This window comes from Felis catus, chromosome A1 (genome assembly GCF_018350175.1).
Source record: "Felis catus isolate Fca126 chromosome A1, F.catus_Fca126_mat1.0, whole genome shotgun sequence".
NCBI classification, from domain to species: Eukaryota; Metazoa; Chordata; class Mammalia; order Carnivora; family Felidae; genus Felis; species Felis catus.
The window spans coordinates 104,501,849-104,521,181 of NC_058368.1; the positions used below are offsets into that span (position 1 = coordinate 104,501,849).

The 19,333-nt window shown below is 42.1% G+C and overlaps 1 protein-coding gene and 1 long non-coding RNA gene across 9 annotated transcripts in view; one reads left to right on the plus strand and one right to left on the minus strand.

The window, feature by feature from the left end:
* The window catches only part of CA1H5orf63 (chromosome A1 C5orf63 homolog), a 42,207-nt gene that overhangs the window by 5,279 nt on the left and 17,595 nt on the right, over positions 1 to 19,333 (minus strand). Inside the window, exons 3-4 of one of the 2 annotated variants that reach the window (XM_045058485.1) lie at positions 17,624 to 17,680; positions 11,970 to 12,062 (exon numbers count right to left, since the gene is read on the minus strand). In XM_045058485.1, the coding sequence (XP_044914420.1) occupies positions 11,970 to 12,062; positions 17,624 to 17,680 (150 nt within the window). Of the gene's footprint in view, positions 1 to 11,969; positions 12,063 to 15,883; positions 16,486 to 17,623; positions 17,681 to 19,333 lie in introns of those variants that run through there. The other variant, XM_045058487.1, reaches the window with a different exon arrangement.
* Positions 916 to 19,333, plus strand: part of LOC102900781 — a 177,585-nt gene continuing 159,167 nt past the window's right edge. For 6 of the 7 annotated variants that reach the window (XR_002157779.2, XR_002742728.2, XR_006598589.1 and 3 more), the window contains exon 1: positions 916 to 1,006. This is a non-coding gene — a long non-coding RNA (uncharacterized LOC102900781). Of the gene's footprint in view, positions 1,011 to 19,333 lie in introns of all 7 variants that reach the window. The other variant, XR_002742727.2, reaches the window with a different exon arrangement.

Consider the following 19,333-nt stretch of genomic DNA (forward strand, 5'->3'; position numbering starts at 1 on the left):
TGTGCAGCAAAAATGCTGAAACTCTCAAAGATGATTGAGGCCAAAACATGCCAGAATTAACCTTGTTTAAAAAACAAAAACTATGCGCAGTAGATAACTTTCCCAACCAATAAGACTGAGGCTCTTTTCACAGGAGCTTCTGAATTCTGAACAAGGTCTAATGGGATATTGCAGGGAGCAAAATACTGTGTGAGAAGTTAATGACATTTCATCTTGATGTCTGGTGAAGGCCAATTTAGGATGCGTCTGGAAACAGGCATGTCAGCTGACTAAACCCTGGGAGTCTTTGTGGGGAGGTTGTTGGTCTTGTCCTGGGTCAAGGACCCAAGGTCATTGAGTTATAGCATCTCAAGGTACTTTTCATGGCCTCTGCAGTAATCACTACAGTATTATCCTCAGGTATAAGTACTCAGTAAATATTTGTTTGATAGAATTTAATTGTTAGCAGGTTCTGAGCTTAACTAAAGCAGACAACTGCCCTTGGAAATACAACCAATCTCTCAGAAGTCCAAAGAGAAAAGAGCATAGTCAAGGTCGAGTGTCCCCAGAAAGGTCATGCTTGCTTAGAATTCATAGCTCAAATCAGCTGTGGTGGGCATGAGGGCACTAATTCTTATTCAGAGTCAAAGAAACTATTCACTTGCAAATGAATTGGAATATGTAATTGGACCTGGCCCCTGAAAGTTTTGTGGCCTTTTCAAAGCAAAATGGAAAAAGGGAAAACTATGGCTATTTTGTGACTCCCTTTTCCAAGAACCTGAAAATATATTACAAATGAGTTCTTAGTTGTGGGTCACCATCCTTGCAAGACCTGTCTTTGGTTCCAAGGTTAGAAACTCTTCCTCTGCCTCCCGTTCTCACCGATCCCCAACTTGAGCTAGGTCTCAAAGTCTCATTTTGACCATATATTCTTTCAGCCACGTGGGGGAGGATGAGAAGAGGCTAAATATAGCCATGGAAAAAACAACCAGCAGACTAGAAAGCACCTTCAGGCTTAACATCAACAGTGAGTATGTAGCATCAGCTTACAATCTTGTGTGAACACGCATGAATTTTTTCTAAGAATATTTTTCAGAAGAGTGTGTTTTTTAGATACAATCTCTAAATTGCATTATGAATGATAAATGAGAAGGTTAACAAACTATACTTCAGGGCTGTTTGACATATTTGCTGCCATGAATAGCTGTATCTTTGTGAGTATAGATTATGTCACTTTATTAGGCTTGCTGGAAAGGGAGAACTACTGTACTTTGGTGTTGGGAAAGTATCTTTGAGATGATGACGAAGATTGGAGGAAAGGCTTGGGTTTATTTTGGAATTTGTTTCATTTTAAAAGACTGTGACTAGGTCTTCATACCTGTCTAATAAGCATGCATGTAACATTTTTGTTTGCTGAGTGCCTTTCAGCCCCCATTAGTCTCCACAATACCCCTTGAGGGTGGGTCAGTATTACTGCCAACAGTTTACATTTGAGGAAGTTTAAGACACAAAGGGATTATGTGATTTGTACAAGGTCACCCAGCATGCAAGCCTAGCTAAGAAAAAATGACTGCAAAGCTCTTTCCAAATAAAAAGTGCCTTATAAATGTTAGGTAGTATTAATGGGCATGATCCCAGGATGAGTAAAATACTCTCTAGGAGTCAAGTGCTCATACATGCTTTATATGATTAATTCTTTTAACCTCAGGGCAACTTTTGATATAGGAATTCTTGAAATTGGTTATGCATCGGAAGCATCTTTATAGCTTTTAGAACCTGGATCCCTACCCAAGCTTAGAATCATACTCTGGGAGGCGGGACCCAAATAATTTGTATCTTGTAAAGCTCCACAGGGGATTCTGATGGTCAGCCAGGGTGGAGAACCACTGTCCTAGACAGACGATAATAATAAACTCAGACAAGCCAAGAGCAACAAGAAAACACTGTGGAGTCCATTTAGGAGAAAAAGTCTAGCATCTTCCAGGCTTCTGTTTACCTACTTTGCCACTATTATTAACAAAGGAACTGCTTCCGTGAAAAAAATCAACTGTAGGATCCATGTGTGGAGTTCCAGGAAATAGCGCCAAGATTAAACTTTATTTAAGAACCACCTGTGTTTGTTATAATTTACTGGGTAAACTTATGGGGACTCTCCTTGTGTTATTAGTGCTTCCACTCTAATATTTTTATTTGGAGTACCTTGTATTATAATTGACAGTAAAAACCTCTGATATCTGCGCATTTATCCATCTTTCAAACACTTATTGAATACTTGGCATATGAGACTACGGAATGAAAATAATGTTCTTTGTCCATAGGAGTTTATCATCAAGTGATAAAACAGACCCAGGCCAAACAAACGGAAACCCTCTAGTACTAAGCCATACATACTAAATGACAATCAAAGTCTACATGAGGCATTATAATTGCTAAAATGTTGTAACAACCCAAATGTCATTGATTTAAAAAATAAATAAAACATAGTGTATCCATACGTCGGACTGTTAACAATAAAATGGAATGAAGTACTGATGCGTGCTAAAACATGGATGAACTCTGGAAAAACTGTGTAAAATGAGAAAAGCCAGTCACAAAGAACCACGTATTGTAGGATTCCAGTTACATGAAGCTTTGTGAATAGGCAAATCTATAGAGATAGAAAGTAGATTAGGATTGTGTAGGGCAGGGGGAGGACAAATGGGAAGGCACTCTTAATGGGTACAGGATTCCTTTTTGGGGTGACTAAAATGTTCTAAAATTGTGATGACTGCACAAGTCTGTACTAAAAAACATCACATTGTACACTTTACATGGGTGGATTGTATGGTATGTGACTCATATTTCAATTAACCATATATACACATATCTGTGGTGCTTTATGAGCTTGGAGGAGACAGTGATTGATTTGGGTTGGAAGAAAGGGTGGAAAATTTCCTGGAGGAAGCTGCAATTGAATTGAAACAGAGGGGTGATTTTGTAAGATGGAAGGCTCCAAGATGCGAAATGATGGTTTTTTAATGCAAGGGTAATTTATCTGGAATCAGTAGGAATTAGGATACATGAATGATACACTATGTAGAGGCTGGATGCAGGGCTTTTACTATGATGCTGAATTCTCTCGTTTGGTCTTCATTTCTGTGGGCATTGGAGAGCCATGATGGGTTTGTGAGTGATCCGATTTGGCCTGTGATTTGGAAGGATAATTGGAGGTGATGATAAGATGGATGGGAGATGGGGTGGGAGGCCAGTGAGCAGGGGAGACCATTTAGGAGACTGGGCTTTTGCAGTACGTAGGTAAGAGACGATAAATCCTTGAACTATGGCGGCAATAGCAGTGAGCACTGAAACAAGGAGACCGATTATAGGAAATGCTTAAGAAGTCAAATCTTAAAACTTGGTGGTGTTGGGGAGTAGGTAAGAAGACACAAGATACATACAACACTATTTTATTTTATTTTATTTTATTTTATTTTATTTTATTTTATTTTATTTTATTTTATTTTATTTTATTTTTTCTTTTCTTTTCTTTTCTTTTCTTTTCTTTTCTTTTCTTTTCTTTTCTTTTCTTTTCTTTTCTTTTCTTTTTTAAGTTTATTTATTTACTTGGTGGCGGGCGGTAGGGGGGAGGAGCAGAGAGAGACGGAGAGATAGAATCTGAGGCAGGCTCCGTGCTGTCAGCAGAGGGGCTCAAACTCATGAATTGTGAGATCATGACCTGAGCCCAAACCAAGAGTCAGACACTTAACCAACCGAGCCACCGAGGCGCCCCTATTCTGTTCTGTTTTTTGAGAGAGAGCATGTGCCCATAAGCACACCTGTGTAAGCATGGGGGAAGGGCAGAGAGAGGGAGAGAGAGAATCTTAAGCAAGGTCCATACTGTCAGAACAGAGCTGGGATGCAGGGCTCAATGTCAAGACCGTGAGATCACGACCTGCACTGAAATCAAGAGCTGGACATTTAACCGACTGAGCCACCAAAGCTTCCAGTATTTTAGACCACACCAGGGCCTGGGTACTGTTTTATTAAGTGACTTAGAATCATAATGCAAAAACTATTGTTGAAGTAACACCAAGCAGATAAATTGTAGCTCTTTAACAACTTGTCAACAAGGGTTTGATTACAGAGCCTCCAATTTCTTAACAAAGAAATATATATTGTGAATAAAAGGATGGATTGAAGAGAGAAATGCTAACCATTTTTTAAGCTCTTTGGAATCAGACCTTCCCTTGTTGGAAAGAAGCACTCCTTTATGGCAAAGAAGCACTCCTTTATGGCCTACTCTGAATGACTAAGTATTTGCCTCTCGCTCAGATAGCTTCCCTAGAAACCCTTACTTTGGTGTGAGCAACTTAGATTTACTGCCAGGGCAACACCTCTCATCCAACGCCCACGCTGCCTCTTGGCTTGGTGCTCACCAGCAGGTGTTCATAAGCAGCATTTTGTTTTGCTTCTAATAAGAGCACAGTCTCAGAAAAGCACCGGCCGAATGTACCACACATTAGAACTTTCGCTTACAAGTGTTCTCAAATGGGAGATCTGAAACTGTGGGAGTCTTTAGGATCAGGAATACAAAGACTGCCTTTTCCCTTAATCATGCCAGGCCACACCTGTGTTTTCCATAAGAAGGAGGGGCATCCAGATCCTGGGCAAAGTCAAATAGAGACAGTCTTTCCCATCGCGTGGCAGTGCATTCCCTGAGAATCTGTCATGGCCTTCTCCATGGGCTCTGGAAGGTGTTGGCAATGACGTTGCCTGCTGCTAGCCGAGTTTGGGAATAGCATCCCTGACAAGTGCCGTATGTGAGTTTAACCAAGCAGGAAACACCATTTAGAACACCACTTGCTGAGATGTGGCTCTTTTCTGTGCCTGTCAGTGAACAATGACTACAACAAACCCTGTTCAATCACAGTTGTTAGCAGAGCTAATTAAAGCCGTCTCGGGTGGGAGCAATCCCAACAGATGCCTCTAAGGGACTTCCGTCACAGGTTCAAACATTGGTTTTGCAGGTAAGCAATGGAAACAGGCCCCTTGGGGGGCCTTTAAACAACAGTTCTCTGCAACTCTGAACATGGATCCGTCTTCACTCTACAGTTGGCGAGGGATCGTTTCAAAAGAGAACCGCCACCAAAAACGAAGGAGGAAAGGGACGTTTAAAGCCAGTAGGGTAAATGTTTTGGATTAAATGAGAGCAGAACTGGGTATTATTCCTTGGGCCGTCTTTGAGTCACTGCATGATTTGATGGAGGTCACTTCCCCTTTCTGGGCCTCACTGTTCTCATCTCAGAAATAAAGATAATAATACTGGCTCTATTTATATCACAGATTGCTGAAAGAATAAAATAAAACAGTTTTAAAAAAATAAAAGTTGGGGAAAAATAGAAAATGCCATACAACTCTAGGTAGTGTAACTGTTATTCCCTTTCTCCTGTTCTACATTTTACTCACAAGTGATGAAAGGGAATAAGAAAAAAAAAAAAAAAAACTGTGCTATTGCAGAATCTTAGACTTTAGTTTCTTTCCTTTCTTTTTTTTTTACATTTATTTATTTTTGAGAGAGAGAAGGAGTGTGAGTGCAGGAGGGGCAAAGAGAGAGGAAGACAGAGGATCTGAACCAGGCTCTGCACTGTGAGCCCAGAGCCCAATGTGGGGCTTGAATTTACGAACCATGAGATCATGGACTGAGCTGAAATCAAGAGTCGGCTGCTTAGCCAACTGAGCCACCCAGACGCCCCTGAGACTTTAGTTTCTGATGCCTCTGAGTGGCACTGTGGTTTGCTCATCTTCAGATTTGCCTCGGAAACTCATCTTTAGTTTGAGGGGTTGGAGAAGACCCTGAGAATCTCAAGAGACCAAAACACTGCACCCATCTAGTCTCATCTAAACTTCACTTGCTGCAGCCCATCTTAAAGGCCTCCTCTCTCCATTTCCTGAGACACTGATTTGGAAGGATGTCAGCCCTGCATGAGTCCCATAGTCAAACTGGGGCTCAAGAGGATACCTCCAGGACAGAACCGAAAATTTTTAAGGTGTGCTGAATCTGTCTTAATGTGGGTCTCTAACTATACTCTTGCTCCTGCTAAAAATCTCAGCATACTTCTAACCAAGCAAGGCATGTCTACTTATCTGATGGTGCTGTCAGTGATAGAAAAGGATCATATTACGGACTTGGCAGAGAAGAAAAAGATTTATTTCCAATGGTTGAAGATGTATCTTTTCCAGATAGGCAAAACCAGTCAGAACACTAAAAAATACCAATAGAAAGTGATCATGTTTTGTGAGCAGGAGAAACCATTCTTGACTTCACAACAATAAGGAACATTTATAAGGATCCCAAATCCATGGTTTAAAAAAAAAAAAAATGACAACAGGGTGCCCGTGGGATTATCAGACTCTTGCTTGCCCCATTAGGGTGAGGCGACATCTCCATTTAAATGAACTCCTTACATTCACTGTTTCAGTTTCCTCCTTTCCCTTGTCTCCTCCCAATCATTATCTTTGTTTCAATGTTCAGCATAACGAAAAAGTCTAAGTAGGGAATTGCACATAATTGTAGGCTCTCTGCACCATTGGCAAAGTGATGCTTCTTCTTCCGTATTTGTAATTATCTGTTCTACTCTTACTTACTCCTGGAAAATGTATGGAGAATGACAGCAGTATCCTTTATTTCTCTTGAAGGCATTTTTGGGTCTCACTTGGTGTATAGGTTATAGAACATATCAAGAAATGTAATAATTGCATTTTTATGTAATCACACATATACAAATAGAAAATACCATTTTATTTATTTAAAAATTTTTTTAATGTTTGTTTATTTTTGAAGGAGAGAGAGACAGAGAGTGAGCAGGGGAGGGGCAGAGAGCGGGAGACACAGAATCCGAAACGGGTTCCAGGCTCTGAGCTGTCAGCACAGAGCCCAACGCGGGGCTCGAACTCACGAATCACGAGATCGTGACCTGAGCCAAAGTCGGGCTCTTAACACACTGAGCTACCCAGGCCTCTCTAGAAAATACCATTTTAAATGAATCGAGCAAAAGGGGGAAATAGATAATTACGTTTTAGCTATTATAGTTACTTGGTAGAGTAAAGAGGTTTAAAGAAAAAGATAAAATCCTTTGGTAACTCAAAGACTGTGATCACCCTGGACATGTTGCACCTGCCAGCTGGGAAGGTGTTTTATGCTAGTAGGTGAGAACTCCATTGCTTCTTTTGCCCTTGCAACCTTTTCTTTATTAAGGGCTTAGAGAAATGTGACATTGCTAAAAACTCTAACTTGAAAATGCTTCACAGAGCAGGATCCTTGCCAAATTCAAGAATCTTGCTAGTTTGCAAGATGAGAGCTGTCATGCAGAACAAAAGGCTGATACTAGAAGTCAGCAATCACAATGGGAATAAATCCCACAATCTGATTTCTGAATGTCTTAATCTCCTTCAACCTTAAAAGAGTGATGCTGGCCTTACTTTGGGATAACTTTACAAAGAGAACATAGGGGGAGGTGGAGTTAAATCCTGAAACTTAGCTCCTCTGGCAGTTCCTTCCCAACTTCTAACAGCTCTTTTTTACCAGGTCATGAATAGATGCCCGTTTTCACTTCTTAGCTTTACATTCCTAACAAAAAAAACATATGACACTGCCTCACTTGCCTGGCCGAGGAATAAGGGAGTTTCTCAGCTGGCTCAGGTCACGATATCACGGTTTGTGGGATTGCACCCCATATTGGGCTCTATGCAGATGACAGTGAGGAGCCTGCTTGGGATTCTCTCTCTCCCTGTATCTTTGCACCCCCCCCCAATAAATAAATAAACTTAAAAAAAAAAAAGACGACTTGGGATCATTGCTGGGGGTCTTCTGTGCAATACAGTGCTGCAGTAAAGCCTATCAGGGTTTCCCAGCCGAGTTGGATTGTGTGGTTGAATTGTGAGTAGCACAATGAGGCCATAGCCTGAAGTTTCCTTTAACTTGTATCCTCTCTCTGTCTTAGTGTTTCCAAATTATTAAGAAAAGCTTCAATTAATATTAGCCCTACCTTATTTCTAAGGGTGAAAGCTTTCCATCAGGAATAGTTCAAATATAACATCTTGGCCTGAAGAAAGGATGCCTTTGCCGCTCAGTGTGGGCCTTTGGCTGGATTCTTCCTATTGTGTCCAATCTTTTGGCTGGTGCTGCTCCTATGAGCTTTTCTTCTCCATGCTTTGTGTGATTTTAATGTTTCTCCCTTCTCCTGAAGCTTTATTCCTTCTATCCTTCATAACTCCAAAGGACTTTGGCTTTGGTGGTCATTCTTTTTGAATGTGAGAGGGGAGGTAAAATGCTGAACATCAGCGTCTAAATGAAAGACCGGCTAGACGAGACCATTGTCTGTTGGCTGTGCCTCACTGTTCATGGATTCCTGTTTAATAGAGAGATAGAAGGTCTGTGCCCGGTGCAGGACTCTGGGTCCCAGTGTCAAAATATTTTTGTCTCTGTGGTGAACAAGAGCCCTGGGTCTGGTATGTGCGTCTGTGGATGGGGATGGGCTGCCATGGTCTACTCTCCAGTATCAGAGTCACTCTCGAAGCCCCTGAACTACTGCCTAAATGCTTAGTTCTTCTAAGATAAGCTAAAAGTTATGGTACTCTCACAAATGGCTTGCGATTTTCGAGTATTGAGCTAATCGGTTAATCAACTCTTCAGCTCTTCTGATGCTTTTTGTTCTCTTAATTGTCCTCTTTAAGCAAAATATGTTTGAAAACTTCCTGAAAGATAGACACTCTACAGCCTTTTCTGCACCTTCCACTTCCCATCCTACTGCAAATTTCTTTCAGGCTATATCTTCTTCCCTTTCCCTACCAAAATTTCTCTTAATAAGATTGAGTCATCATTTGTATTAGTTTCTTATTGCTGCTGCAACAAATTACCACAAACTTGGTGGTGTAGAACAATAAAAGTTTATTCTTTTATAGTTCCATAGGGCAGAAGAAGCCCTAAATCACTTTCACCGGGCTGAAGTCAAGATGTTGGCAACATATGTTCCTTCTGAAGGCTCTAGGGGAGAATCTGTTTGTCTTTTCTAGCTTCTGGAGGCCACTTGCGTTCCTTGGCTCATGACCCTTTCTTGTATCATCCCAGCCTCTCGCTTCTGTTGTCATATCTCATACTTCATCTTCTGTAGTAGCTCTGTCTCCCTCTTGCAGGGACCCTCGTGGTTAGATTTAGGACCCACCTGCATAATCCAGGGTAGCTTCCCTATCTTAAGATCCTTAACTTAATGGCATCTGCAAAGACCCTTTGTATATAAGGTAACATTCATGGGTTCTAGGGAGTTAGGGCCTGGATACCTTTGGGGGGACATTATTCAGCCTAACACAGCACTGATGTACTAATTTTCAAGTCCAGTGTCGTCGTCTTTTAATTCCTCATCCTAGCTCTTCTGACATTAGATACTGTCACCTAGTCTGGGGAAAATTCCCTTTTCTGACTGTCAAGAAATGGCTCTTCTCCATTGATGTGATAACTTTGTTGCTTGTCTCTCCCTTTAGAATGCAAGCCCCTGAGTAGGACCCTTGGCTATCCATCTGCTGCCCTGTCCTCACTGCATAGAATAGCGCATGGTATTATCATATAATCAAAGGCAGCAAAGAATGCAAATTAGATGACCTTTCCCCACTCCTCTTATTCTCTTTTTCTTCTCCTGGTTTTTCCTCTGTCCATATGGTCAAGTTTGGTATTTCCCTGGGCTTAGTCCTAGCTCACTTTTCTCTGCCCGTGCTAGATGGATGCAGTTCCGGGCATATTATGGGGACTCTTGGATCTGCACCTCCAGCCCAAACCTCTGATTTGAACTTCCAACTTTAATCTTTACTGGATGTCCCACAGGCATGGCAAATTCACCTTGTCCCACCTTTCCCATCCACCAAGCACAACCAAAAACTAACCTCCCTTCCTTTTATGCTCTCTGTCTCAAAGAAAAGTACGTGCTAGGATTTACCCAGTAGCCACAGCAAGAAGGCTGGCGGTCATCTCAGACTTCATGCTGACTTCTACTCTCTCTCCCCCACACCTCTCCAGTCAGTCATGAAGATTTGTCAACCTCTCTCTGAAATGCGTCTTGATACCTCTTTCTGTCTAACTCCCGTTGCCCTGGTTCAAGTCCTCATTACTCCCATGAGTAGGACATAAATCAACTTAGAAACTGTTCCTCTTGACTTCTCTTGAATATGATGGAGTGACATGCTCTCAAACCTGCTGCGTGATCGATCATTACCAGTCATCCTTTCAGTCTCTGCTGAGTGGGCAGTGACTGATTTGCTCACCACCTCACCTTGGCTCCCCGAGCTGACTGGAGCAAGGATGGGCACGTGATCCGAGGGTGGCTTCGGCGATAGTCCCAGCCAGCCGACACGACTTGGGTGGCTGCTAGTAAATAACAAGCTGAGTAAAATCCCTCTTTTGGGATTCCAGAATAACGAAGCTGGAGACTCAGACCCCTGTATTGCTGAACACAAGGATCAGCAGAAATGATGGGCACGGGCAAGCTGCAGTGATGAGAAAGCAGATACTGTGAGTAAGGAGGGGAGCTGGTGAGTCAGGAGGGGAAAGGGAAAGAAAGAGGCTGAGGCACCGTGTCAACGGTGCTGCCTCCGTTTCTGCGGCTCTCCAAGACTATTTCCTGCAGCCCGGCCCCACTGTGATTCTTGTTGTCAGATTTCCATGAGTTGCTGCATTATTATCAACAAACAGAACAACCCTAGTCTGAGTGAGCCCCTGCTTCCTGCAATAAATTGGCCAAAAGGATGTTTTCCAGTAAGCCCTTTTAATGTTGTATGAGACATCTGGAGAAAGCAACACTGTAACCAAGAGCAGCAATTGTTTATTCCACTCCTTTTTATTTCATTTTATTGTTTAAATGTTTGTTTATTTTGAGAGAGAAAGTGGGAGGGAGGGAGGGAGAGAGAGAGAGAGAGAGAGAGAGAGAGAGAGAGAGAGAGAGGCAGAGAGAGGGAGAGAGAGAATCCCAAGCAGGCTCCATGCTGTCAGCACAGAGCCCAGTGCAGCGCTTGAACTCACAAACCGTGAGATCATGACTTAAGCTGAAGTTAGATGCCTAACTGACTGAGCCACCCAGGTGCCCCCCACTCCTTTTTAAAGCATTAGCTTAGGAAAAAAAAAGTTTATATTGGTATTTACTTTGGAAGTGGGAGAATATTATGATGAGCTTCTTGAGTCAAAATTAGTCTTTATGTAAAAACAAACTGATGCCTGCAAACATAATTTCAGAAAGGAAAAGCGTGAAAACAACTATAATAATTACTGAACATTGTCTAATACTTATCAACAGTGGGATAATCAAACTACCTATTAGATGCTGTGTTTCTAGATATTTACCTTTCTGTTTTTCAGCTAGTGGAACAGAGGGTTTACTAAAGCCCTCCAGGATTCTTAGTCACATGACCACATTCCTGTCTCAAATGTGAATTAATAAGTAGATTGGCAGAATATAGGTAAAAAAACAACATTAGGCACATATAATCAATACTCTGAATGTGGAATACAATCAGAGAGCATCTTTATTTATGTCTCCCGCTATCCTTATAAAATGTATTCAATGGTGGGATTTCTTACTCTGTTCAGGATAAAAAATAAAAACAGTAGTAAGTGTCAGGATTCTTCTGAGTATTCTCAGCCAGCAGAAAGTCCTGTGGTCACTTTATTTTTATTTTTATTGTTTTAAACATTTACTTATTTTTGGGAGAGCGCAAGTTGGGGAGGGGCAGAGAGAAAGGGACAGAAGATCCGAAGAGGGCTCCCTGCTGACAGACTGACAGCCGTGAGCCCAGTGTAGGGCTCGAACTCACGAACTCACGAGTTCACGACCTGAGCTGAAGTCGGACACTCAACTGCTCAACCAGCTGAGCCACCCAGGTGCCCCACCGTGTCCACTTTAAACTGTGATTAATGTGTCTGTTGCTATGTCAAAAATCAAAAGTTAGAACTTGCTTTAAAGTTGTCTTACCTGCAGGGTAGTGCGAAGCCATGTGCCGGTGGGAAGCTGTGGAAGGGGAAGGCCTTTCTTTCCTTGCTCCTGGAAGCTCTGGTTCTTGTAGAACTGGGATGGGGAAAGGCAGAAAACGTGGTCAGGGGCAGGAGTGTTGTCACTGAGTGGTGAAGCTGTGAGCTGGCTTCCAGCCTCCCAGGCCTGGTAGACATTTACAGTAGACATTTCACAGGGGCCTTTGCGGGGTTTTGGGAGATGTTTCACCTGCAGTTCCCATGATTTCGGCAAATGCACTCTCCATCTCAGTAGCTGCTTGCTTCCTCAGCCCCAAGGAGCCTAGGATTCTGTCCCTGCTTCTCTCCTGAGGCTCCCCCAGCCTGCCCTCTCTCACATTGGGCCCACATCTGATCTATTCTTCTGGGGAAGCTCAGAGCGATGGCAGGTCTACACTCTGCAATCGGAGCGGCTTGCTAGTTCGTCTCTCACGTGACTTGCCAGCAGGGCGTTAGACCGCTGCGTTCTTCCTCCCTACTACCTTGGGACACACATCAGGCTTTCTGACGAGTCCCCCGCACGTCCCTTTCTCTTGACATTAGGTGACCGCAACCTTTTACTTTAGTGAGAAGTGAAAGAACACTTTACTTAAAAAAGAAAAACAAAAATCCTCCAGATATCCTGTCTTGTCAGTCTCCAGCAGTGTTTATGTGATGCAGTAACTCTTTGGAATGTAACATCTACTGTTTTCATGGTGCGTCAGCTAACATTTTAACACTCTGAAAGTATACGCGTTTTTATTTACTTGTTTGAAATTCTTTTTTTTTATTATTAATGTTTTTTATTTATTTTGACAGAGAGGTAGAGAGAGAATCCCAAGCAAGCTCCTTGCTGTCAGCAAAAAGCCAGATGTAGGGCTTGATCTCACCAACTGTGAGATCATGACCTGATCTGAAATCAAGAGTCAGATGCTTAACCAATTGAGCCACCCAGGTGCCCCTACTTGTTTGAAAATCTAATGTCAGAAATGTGTTGTTTGGATGAAGCCTCTGCACTTCCTGTACACCTATAACCACATGCTTATACTTAGGCAGGAAGTGCTCCGAAAGAACAAACTCCCAGGGTCTCTGGCCAGGCCATGGATTCTCTTTTAGCTCAGCAGACTCTAAACTCTCGGAACTTCTCTCACTGGTGACCCAGGAGAAGGATCAGCAACCCTAGGACACAGAGGACACATAGCTCTCAGGATGTCTGCAGCCACACAAATGGGCCGTCTTACCTGTGGCCCCCTTCCCCATTGGCCTTGAAGATGTGAATGTCCCGCAGGGTTGCTGGAGAGTACTGCTGAGCTTAGCATGCTTGAGGATTATAAGGACCAAGGAGGATGGGATAGAGAGGCCAGATACCCCTGAAGGATCCTGAACCCGAAGGGCTTACTGTGGATGAGGGCAAGAAGTAAAGGAGGACATGGTTACAAGGGGGAAAAACCACATTACCTGAGGTCCCTCGCAGTGTAGACCCCAAATCTATTTGGCTGCATGTTCTTTTTTTTTTATTTTTTTAAATTTTTTTTTCAATGTTTATTTATTTTTGGGACAGAGAGAGACAGAGCATGAACGGGGGAGGGGCAGAGAGAGAGGGAGACACAGAATCGGAAACAGGCTCCAGGCTCTGAGCCATCAGCCCAGAGCCTGACGCGGGGCTCGAACTCACGGACTGCGAGATCGTGACCTGGCTGAAGTCGGACGCTTAACCGACTGCGCCACCCAGGCGCCCCTGGCTGCATGTTCTTTACTCCAGCCACACAAAACCACCTGCAACTTTATCTAAACATGCCATGCCCTTGCATATTCTTATTTTCCACATGCTGTTCCTTCAAATGGAACATGCTCCTTATTCCCAGCCCCACTCTATTGCTCCTATTCAACCATCAAATCCTAGTCTAATTTTCTGTGAAGATTTCTTGCTACATTCCCCATCTGGCTGCCTTACCATTTTATACATGTCTCAGTTCTAGCCATCACTGCTTTATTAACTTGCCTCTTCCTGCTCCCCAGGAGACAGTGATGGTCTAAGACATAGACTCATTCATTATTGTGCTCCCACCACCTGCCATCGTGCTTCAGTGTTGTAGGGACTTCTCTTAGATCTCTGTAGCTGTGCAATAATTGACCATGAACTTAGTAGCTTGAAACAACACACGTTTATCTCAGATTCTTTTTTTTTTCTTAAGTTTATTTATTTTTGAGAGAGATTGAGAGAAAGTGGGGGACGGGCAGAGAGAGGGAAGAGAGAGAGAGAGAGAGAGAGAGAGAGAGAGAGAGAGAGAGAGAGAGAATCCCAGGCAGGCTCTTCACTTTTTGGTGCAGAGCCCAATGCAGGGCTGGAACTCATGATCAATGAGATCATGACCTAAGGGGAAATAGGACACTTAACTGACTGAGCCACCCAGGCACCCATATTATCTCAGTTTCTGCAGGTCAGAAGTATGTGCATGATGTGGCTGGATCCTCTCATCACAGTCTCAGCTGAAATCAAGGTGTTATGCAAGGCGCAGGTTCTCATATGGAGCTCAGGATCCTCTTCTAGGCTCACTGATTGTTGACAGAATTCATTTCTCGAAGCTGTAGGACTGATGTCCCCATTTTCCTGCCAGCTGTTGACCAATAACTGCTCTCGGCTCCTAGCAGCCACCCACAGTTTCTTGCTATGTGGCCCCACTAGGCAGTTCACAACACTGATGCTTAGGCCAGCTGGAGCACATCTTGGATTTCTTCTGCAACCAGCCAGAGGGAACTCTGCTTTAAGAGGGCTCACCTGATGAGATCAGGCCCAACCAGGATGATCTTCGTTTTGCCATATGATGTAACATAAACACAGCAGTGATATTTCATCATATTCAGTGAGTTCCATCCGCACTCAAAGGGGGAAGGAATTATACGAGGGTGAGGGTTTGCTTGGGTCATCCTAGAATATTGCCTGCCATGGGGCTCAACAAATAATATCAAATAAGATGTGTCCCAGAAATTTGTAAATTATAAACAGTGCTATTCAATTGTAATGGTTTTTTTTTTTTTCCCTCTTGTCACTTTGGAAGGCTTTTTAAGTTGCTCCCAAATCTGTGTTGAGTACAGAATCATCGAGGATGTTGTATGTGACATAATACAAGGAGGTCCCTACAGTGAGCCCAGGTAGCACTGGAAATTCAGGGTGGGTAGCAAGACCTGGTCCAACAGCTGACTGGCTACATTACCTTAGGCTAAGTCCCTGAAACTCTCTGAATGTCAGATTTCTCATTGTGTATGAAATGAAGGGGTGGGACTAGACCATGTATAAAGTTGGCCAGCTCTAATATTCTAGAATTTCTGAGACTAAATCATACTGTTCAAATTAAAATCTAGCCAAGTGACTCACAATATCCAAATTCATTAAAATAGTTCACAAAAGAATTTCATTATAGATGAAATTACAGTGACGTGATTTTAAGAGAAAAAGGCAATTTTGTTTTAAAGCGAAGCCATTGCTCTATTGGTCGAACCTGCCTAAATATAAGCCAGGGTACACAACCACATTTTTAATACTTTACCTAAATGGTGAAGAATATTGTCTTTAGATGACATAGCTATCCAGTTATGTCCAGAAGTGAATTTTCTCCAAGATATTAAAACCTGATACTGTTTTACAATTTGAATTAACTCAATTGATGACGAGTGAATAACTATCCAAGGCAGCCCTCAAATATTATGAATCAATTCACTGACTACGTGTAAAGCATGTTGAGATTCTTATATACATTTTGGAGGTTTAAATCCTTCTTTTGTTTTTCTCAAATGAAGTCTTTCTCACTAGGATAATTATTCTCTTCTACCCCCAAAAAAATGAATTCTAATTTTAAACAGGTATTATTAAATCCCACTGAAATAGGCTTCATGCAGATGTATTTGTTAAAACATCCCTTTATTGACTGTGCACAGTTATTAACAATTCACATTTCACTTTATCTACTGAGTAGAAGAGCATTTATTCTTTCATTAAAAAGTTAAGCCCTTAGGGCAGCAGCAGGGATGCAGAGCCTTCTTCCTATAAACTGTACCATCCAGTGTGCATGTGAAATGCTTCCATGTTAATACAAAAAGGAAGAATAAATAAAACAAACAGACCTCTCCCGCCCTCCATCATCCTCTCGCTGCCAATACACTCCTCTTATTTTATAAAATGCCCACAGGTAAACCATTCCCACATCGGTACAGCCACCAATTGGAAAAGTAATGTCACCATTTATTGGGCACCACCTGGTCTAGAACGTCTGTAGGGTGTGTGAAAGGCCATGTCCTCAGGAAGATGCCATCTGGACAGAGAGGGTGGAGGATCATAAACCTTGCTGCTCAAGTTTCTGGAGCTGCTTTTCAAGTTTTGAGATGTCTACTCGATGCATCATCAGAAACTGGCCATTCAAATGAAAGACGGGGATGTCAAATTTATACCTTTGATACCAAGCAGAGTTTTCTGGAAGTGTGATGTCCACCTCCTGTAAAATAAACTGAAACAGAGACAGACTAAAGCTCTGAATTTTGGAGACCACGGAATGATACAACAGCCACAGTGCCAACCTGATGCCCAGACTTGCTCTCATGTGGAGGGGTTTGCTGTGGTCTGAGGTCCCAAGTGATCTCATGTCCCTGATTTCCACAACTTGATTGATTTCATTATATTCCTTAACTCTCTGTTTTGCCATTTTTCTGCCACACCTGTTTACATTCAGCGTCAGGTCACTACTCCATTTCCAGTGAAATAAAATACGTCCCGACCAGGAGGCTGAGAATCAAGACAGATGTGCTTTGCATGTGAGAATGGGAAAGGTGTCATGGTTTGCTGCAGGAAAACACTTTGATGGAAATGACAGAGTAAGGTAAAAGGAATGCGGACAAAAGTTTAAAGAAAGCATCAACATGGACCTGCTAGTTAGCTTTGATTCATATTAAGAAAACCAGCACTGCTCAGAGAAAAACACTTCGGGGTAATGAGTTTTGTGGAAATTAGCACTGAAATCTCTCTCTGAAGAATAGAAAGAAAATTTTAATGAAAAATCATTTAATTTCTTCCTAAAGAAAGGATCCAGGCAAACACTCTATACTACCTACGCTCTCCATTCCATGTACATAAAGCCACACTCTGTTAGGCAGGTTTCCCCTGCTTTTTGAAAGTTTGCATCAGGCCACTTGGCTATTATGAAAGACCTACATTAGTACCTGTTTTGCTACCTGAAAAAAAAAAAATCGGAAAGGGATTTTTGCTTTCATGAAAAAAGGTGAAAGGTGAAAAAAGTGCTCAGCGTTTGGCCATTCTAGACTCACGGGGCACCGTGAGCAGCGAGAGTGGTGCCGCCAAGCTCCTTCCCCGCCAACCTACGGCAGCATCCAACATCCAGCCCCGAGAGCTTTGAACTGTGTCTGTGAGCATCTGTGCTTTACCTCGGTTTATTCTGTGCATCCTTTAGCAAGATGTGTCCTGAAGTATCGGGAAAGCCTGAGAGAGGTTATTTTTTGGATCTGGGAATGCTAAAAATTTTTTCTACATAAATTAACGTTAAATGCTCCTTTGCTTCTGACCACTTCGGCATATGAAGGTTGGATAGGAATGCTCTACTTGCAGATAGCGGAGGGGGAAACTGGTGTTACCCTGTTTTTATAAGCCTCCAGCACTTCCTTGGCTTCATCACAAAGGGGGCATGGATCCTACAGGAAGGAAAAAATAAAGCCATTAAATCCAAGGAATGACATGTAGCCCAACAAAAACCACAAGAAGCAGATTATGCTTATTTTAAAGGATTTGTTTTTTCACCAGGTTAGTTATACTGTTTTATTTCCAAAGCAAAACATTGCCATAGAATCCTATAAATAGCTAGAGTTTCACGGTAAACGGGCTGTCAGCACTTTTTAGTAGTTTTGATTTTTCACAATTAATCTACCTATACATAAATGTATACACATATATACTAAATTTAGATGCTTACATTTGTTACACATGTATGTGTGTACATTAATATGTACATATCACATATACATACACATACATGTGTAACAAATTAAGCATCTAGATTTAGTATATATGTGTAAACATAGATATATACACAAACACACCATAATTTAAATGCTTATATTTTTTGTTACTGGCTTTATCTAATTCATATTGGGGAAGATTATCTTTCATTGACTCTAGTCCAACGGCTTTGTCCTTCCTGTGTCAGGAGCACTTTTCTGGCCTGGCTAACATGACCATAATAGCTGAGAGTCTGGTTTTGAAGGCGCTGAGCTTTGCCTGCCTGATTTTCCTCATCAGTCCACAGGAATAAACTCACTGAGATGGAGTTAGATAGTGATTGCCCCACCTTCAAAAAGGGAGAAATCTCTATTTACTTTGGATCATGACTGTACCAACTCTTCAATGGTTTTCCTTTTTTCTCATTACAAGCATCAGTAATAAATTTCCCAGGTTAATTCTCCACTATAGGAGCAAGCAACTTTTAGTGCCTGTTGTTGTTTGTATTCTTTAACCACCTAGTAGAGAAATCTGTTTAGAATGCTATGGATCTCTGGCAGATTTTAAAATCTTCTCAGCCCGAGACTCTATGAACAGCGACTAGCTATAGGTTCTCTTGCACGAGCTGAAAATAGACTCAACGTTACTGATGCTTATATAAAACCTGCTTTTTAACATGACAGGAAGAGGTGAGCTGTTATATAAAAGAAAGGCCCCTCCTCCAGCTTAACTCCCAGCTTGTTTCAAAATAAGGACCCAGATCCTCAAAAGGCAGTTTTTCTTCAGAAGGGTCTTTCTGGCCCTGACTTCCTGCTTCAGAGAATTAGGCTCATCATTTATTATGAGCATCATCAATAAACAGATTATGGATAGTCTGTTATGTTTCAAGATAATCATGTGAAATTTTCTGAGAAAGTTATAAAAAGTCAACATATTTTTTTATTATTTATTTTGAGAAAGAGCGAGAGAGTGTACAAGCTCGCGTGAACATGGGAGGGGCAGAGAGAGAGGGAGAGAGAGAATTCCAAGCAAGCTCTGTGCTGTAAACACAGAGCCCGATGTGGGGCTTGATCCCACAAACCATGAGACCATGACCTGAACTGAAATCAAGATTCAGATGCTTAATCAACTGAGTCACCCAGGCACCCCAACAGAGGATTTTATTTATTTATTTTTAAAGTTTACTTATTTATTTTGAGAGAGCAAGAGAGAGAGCATGAGAGTTGGGGAGGGGCAGAGAGAAAGGGAGAGAGACAGAGAATCCCCAGCCGGCTTCACACTGTCGGCATACAGCCCAAGGTGGGGCTTGAACTCATGAACCATGAGATGAAGACTTGAGCTGAATTTGG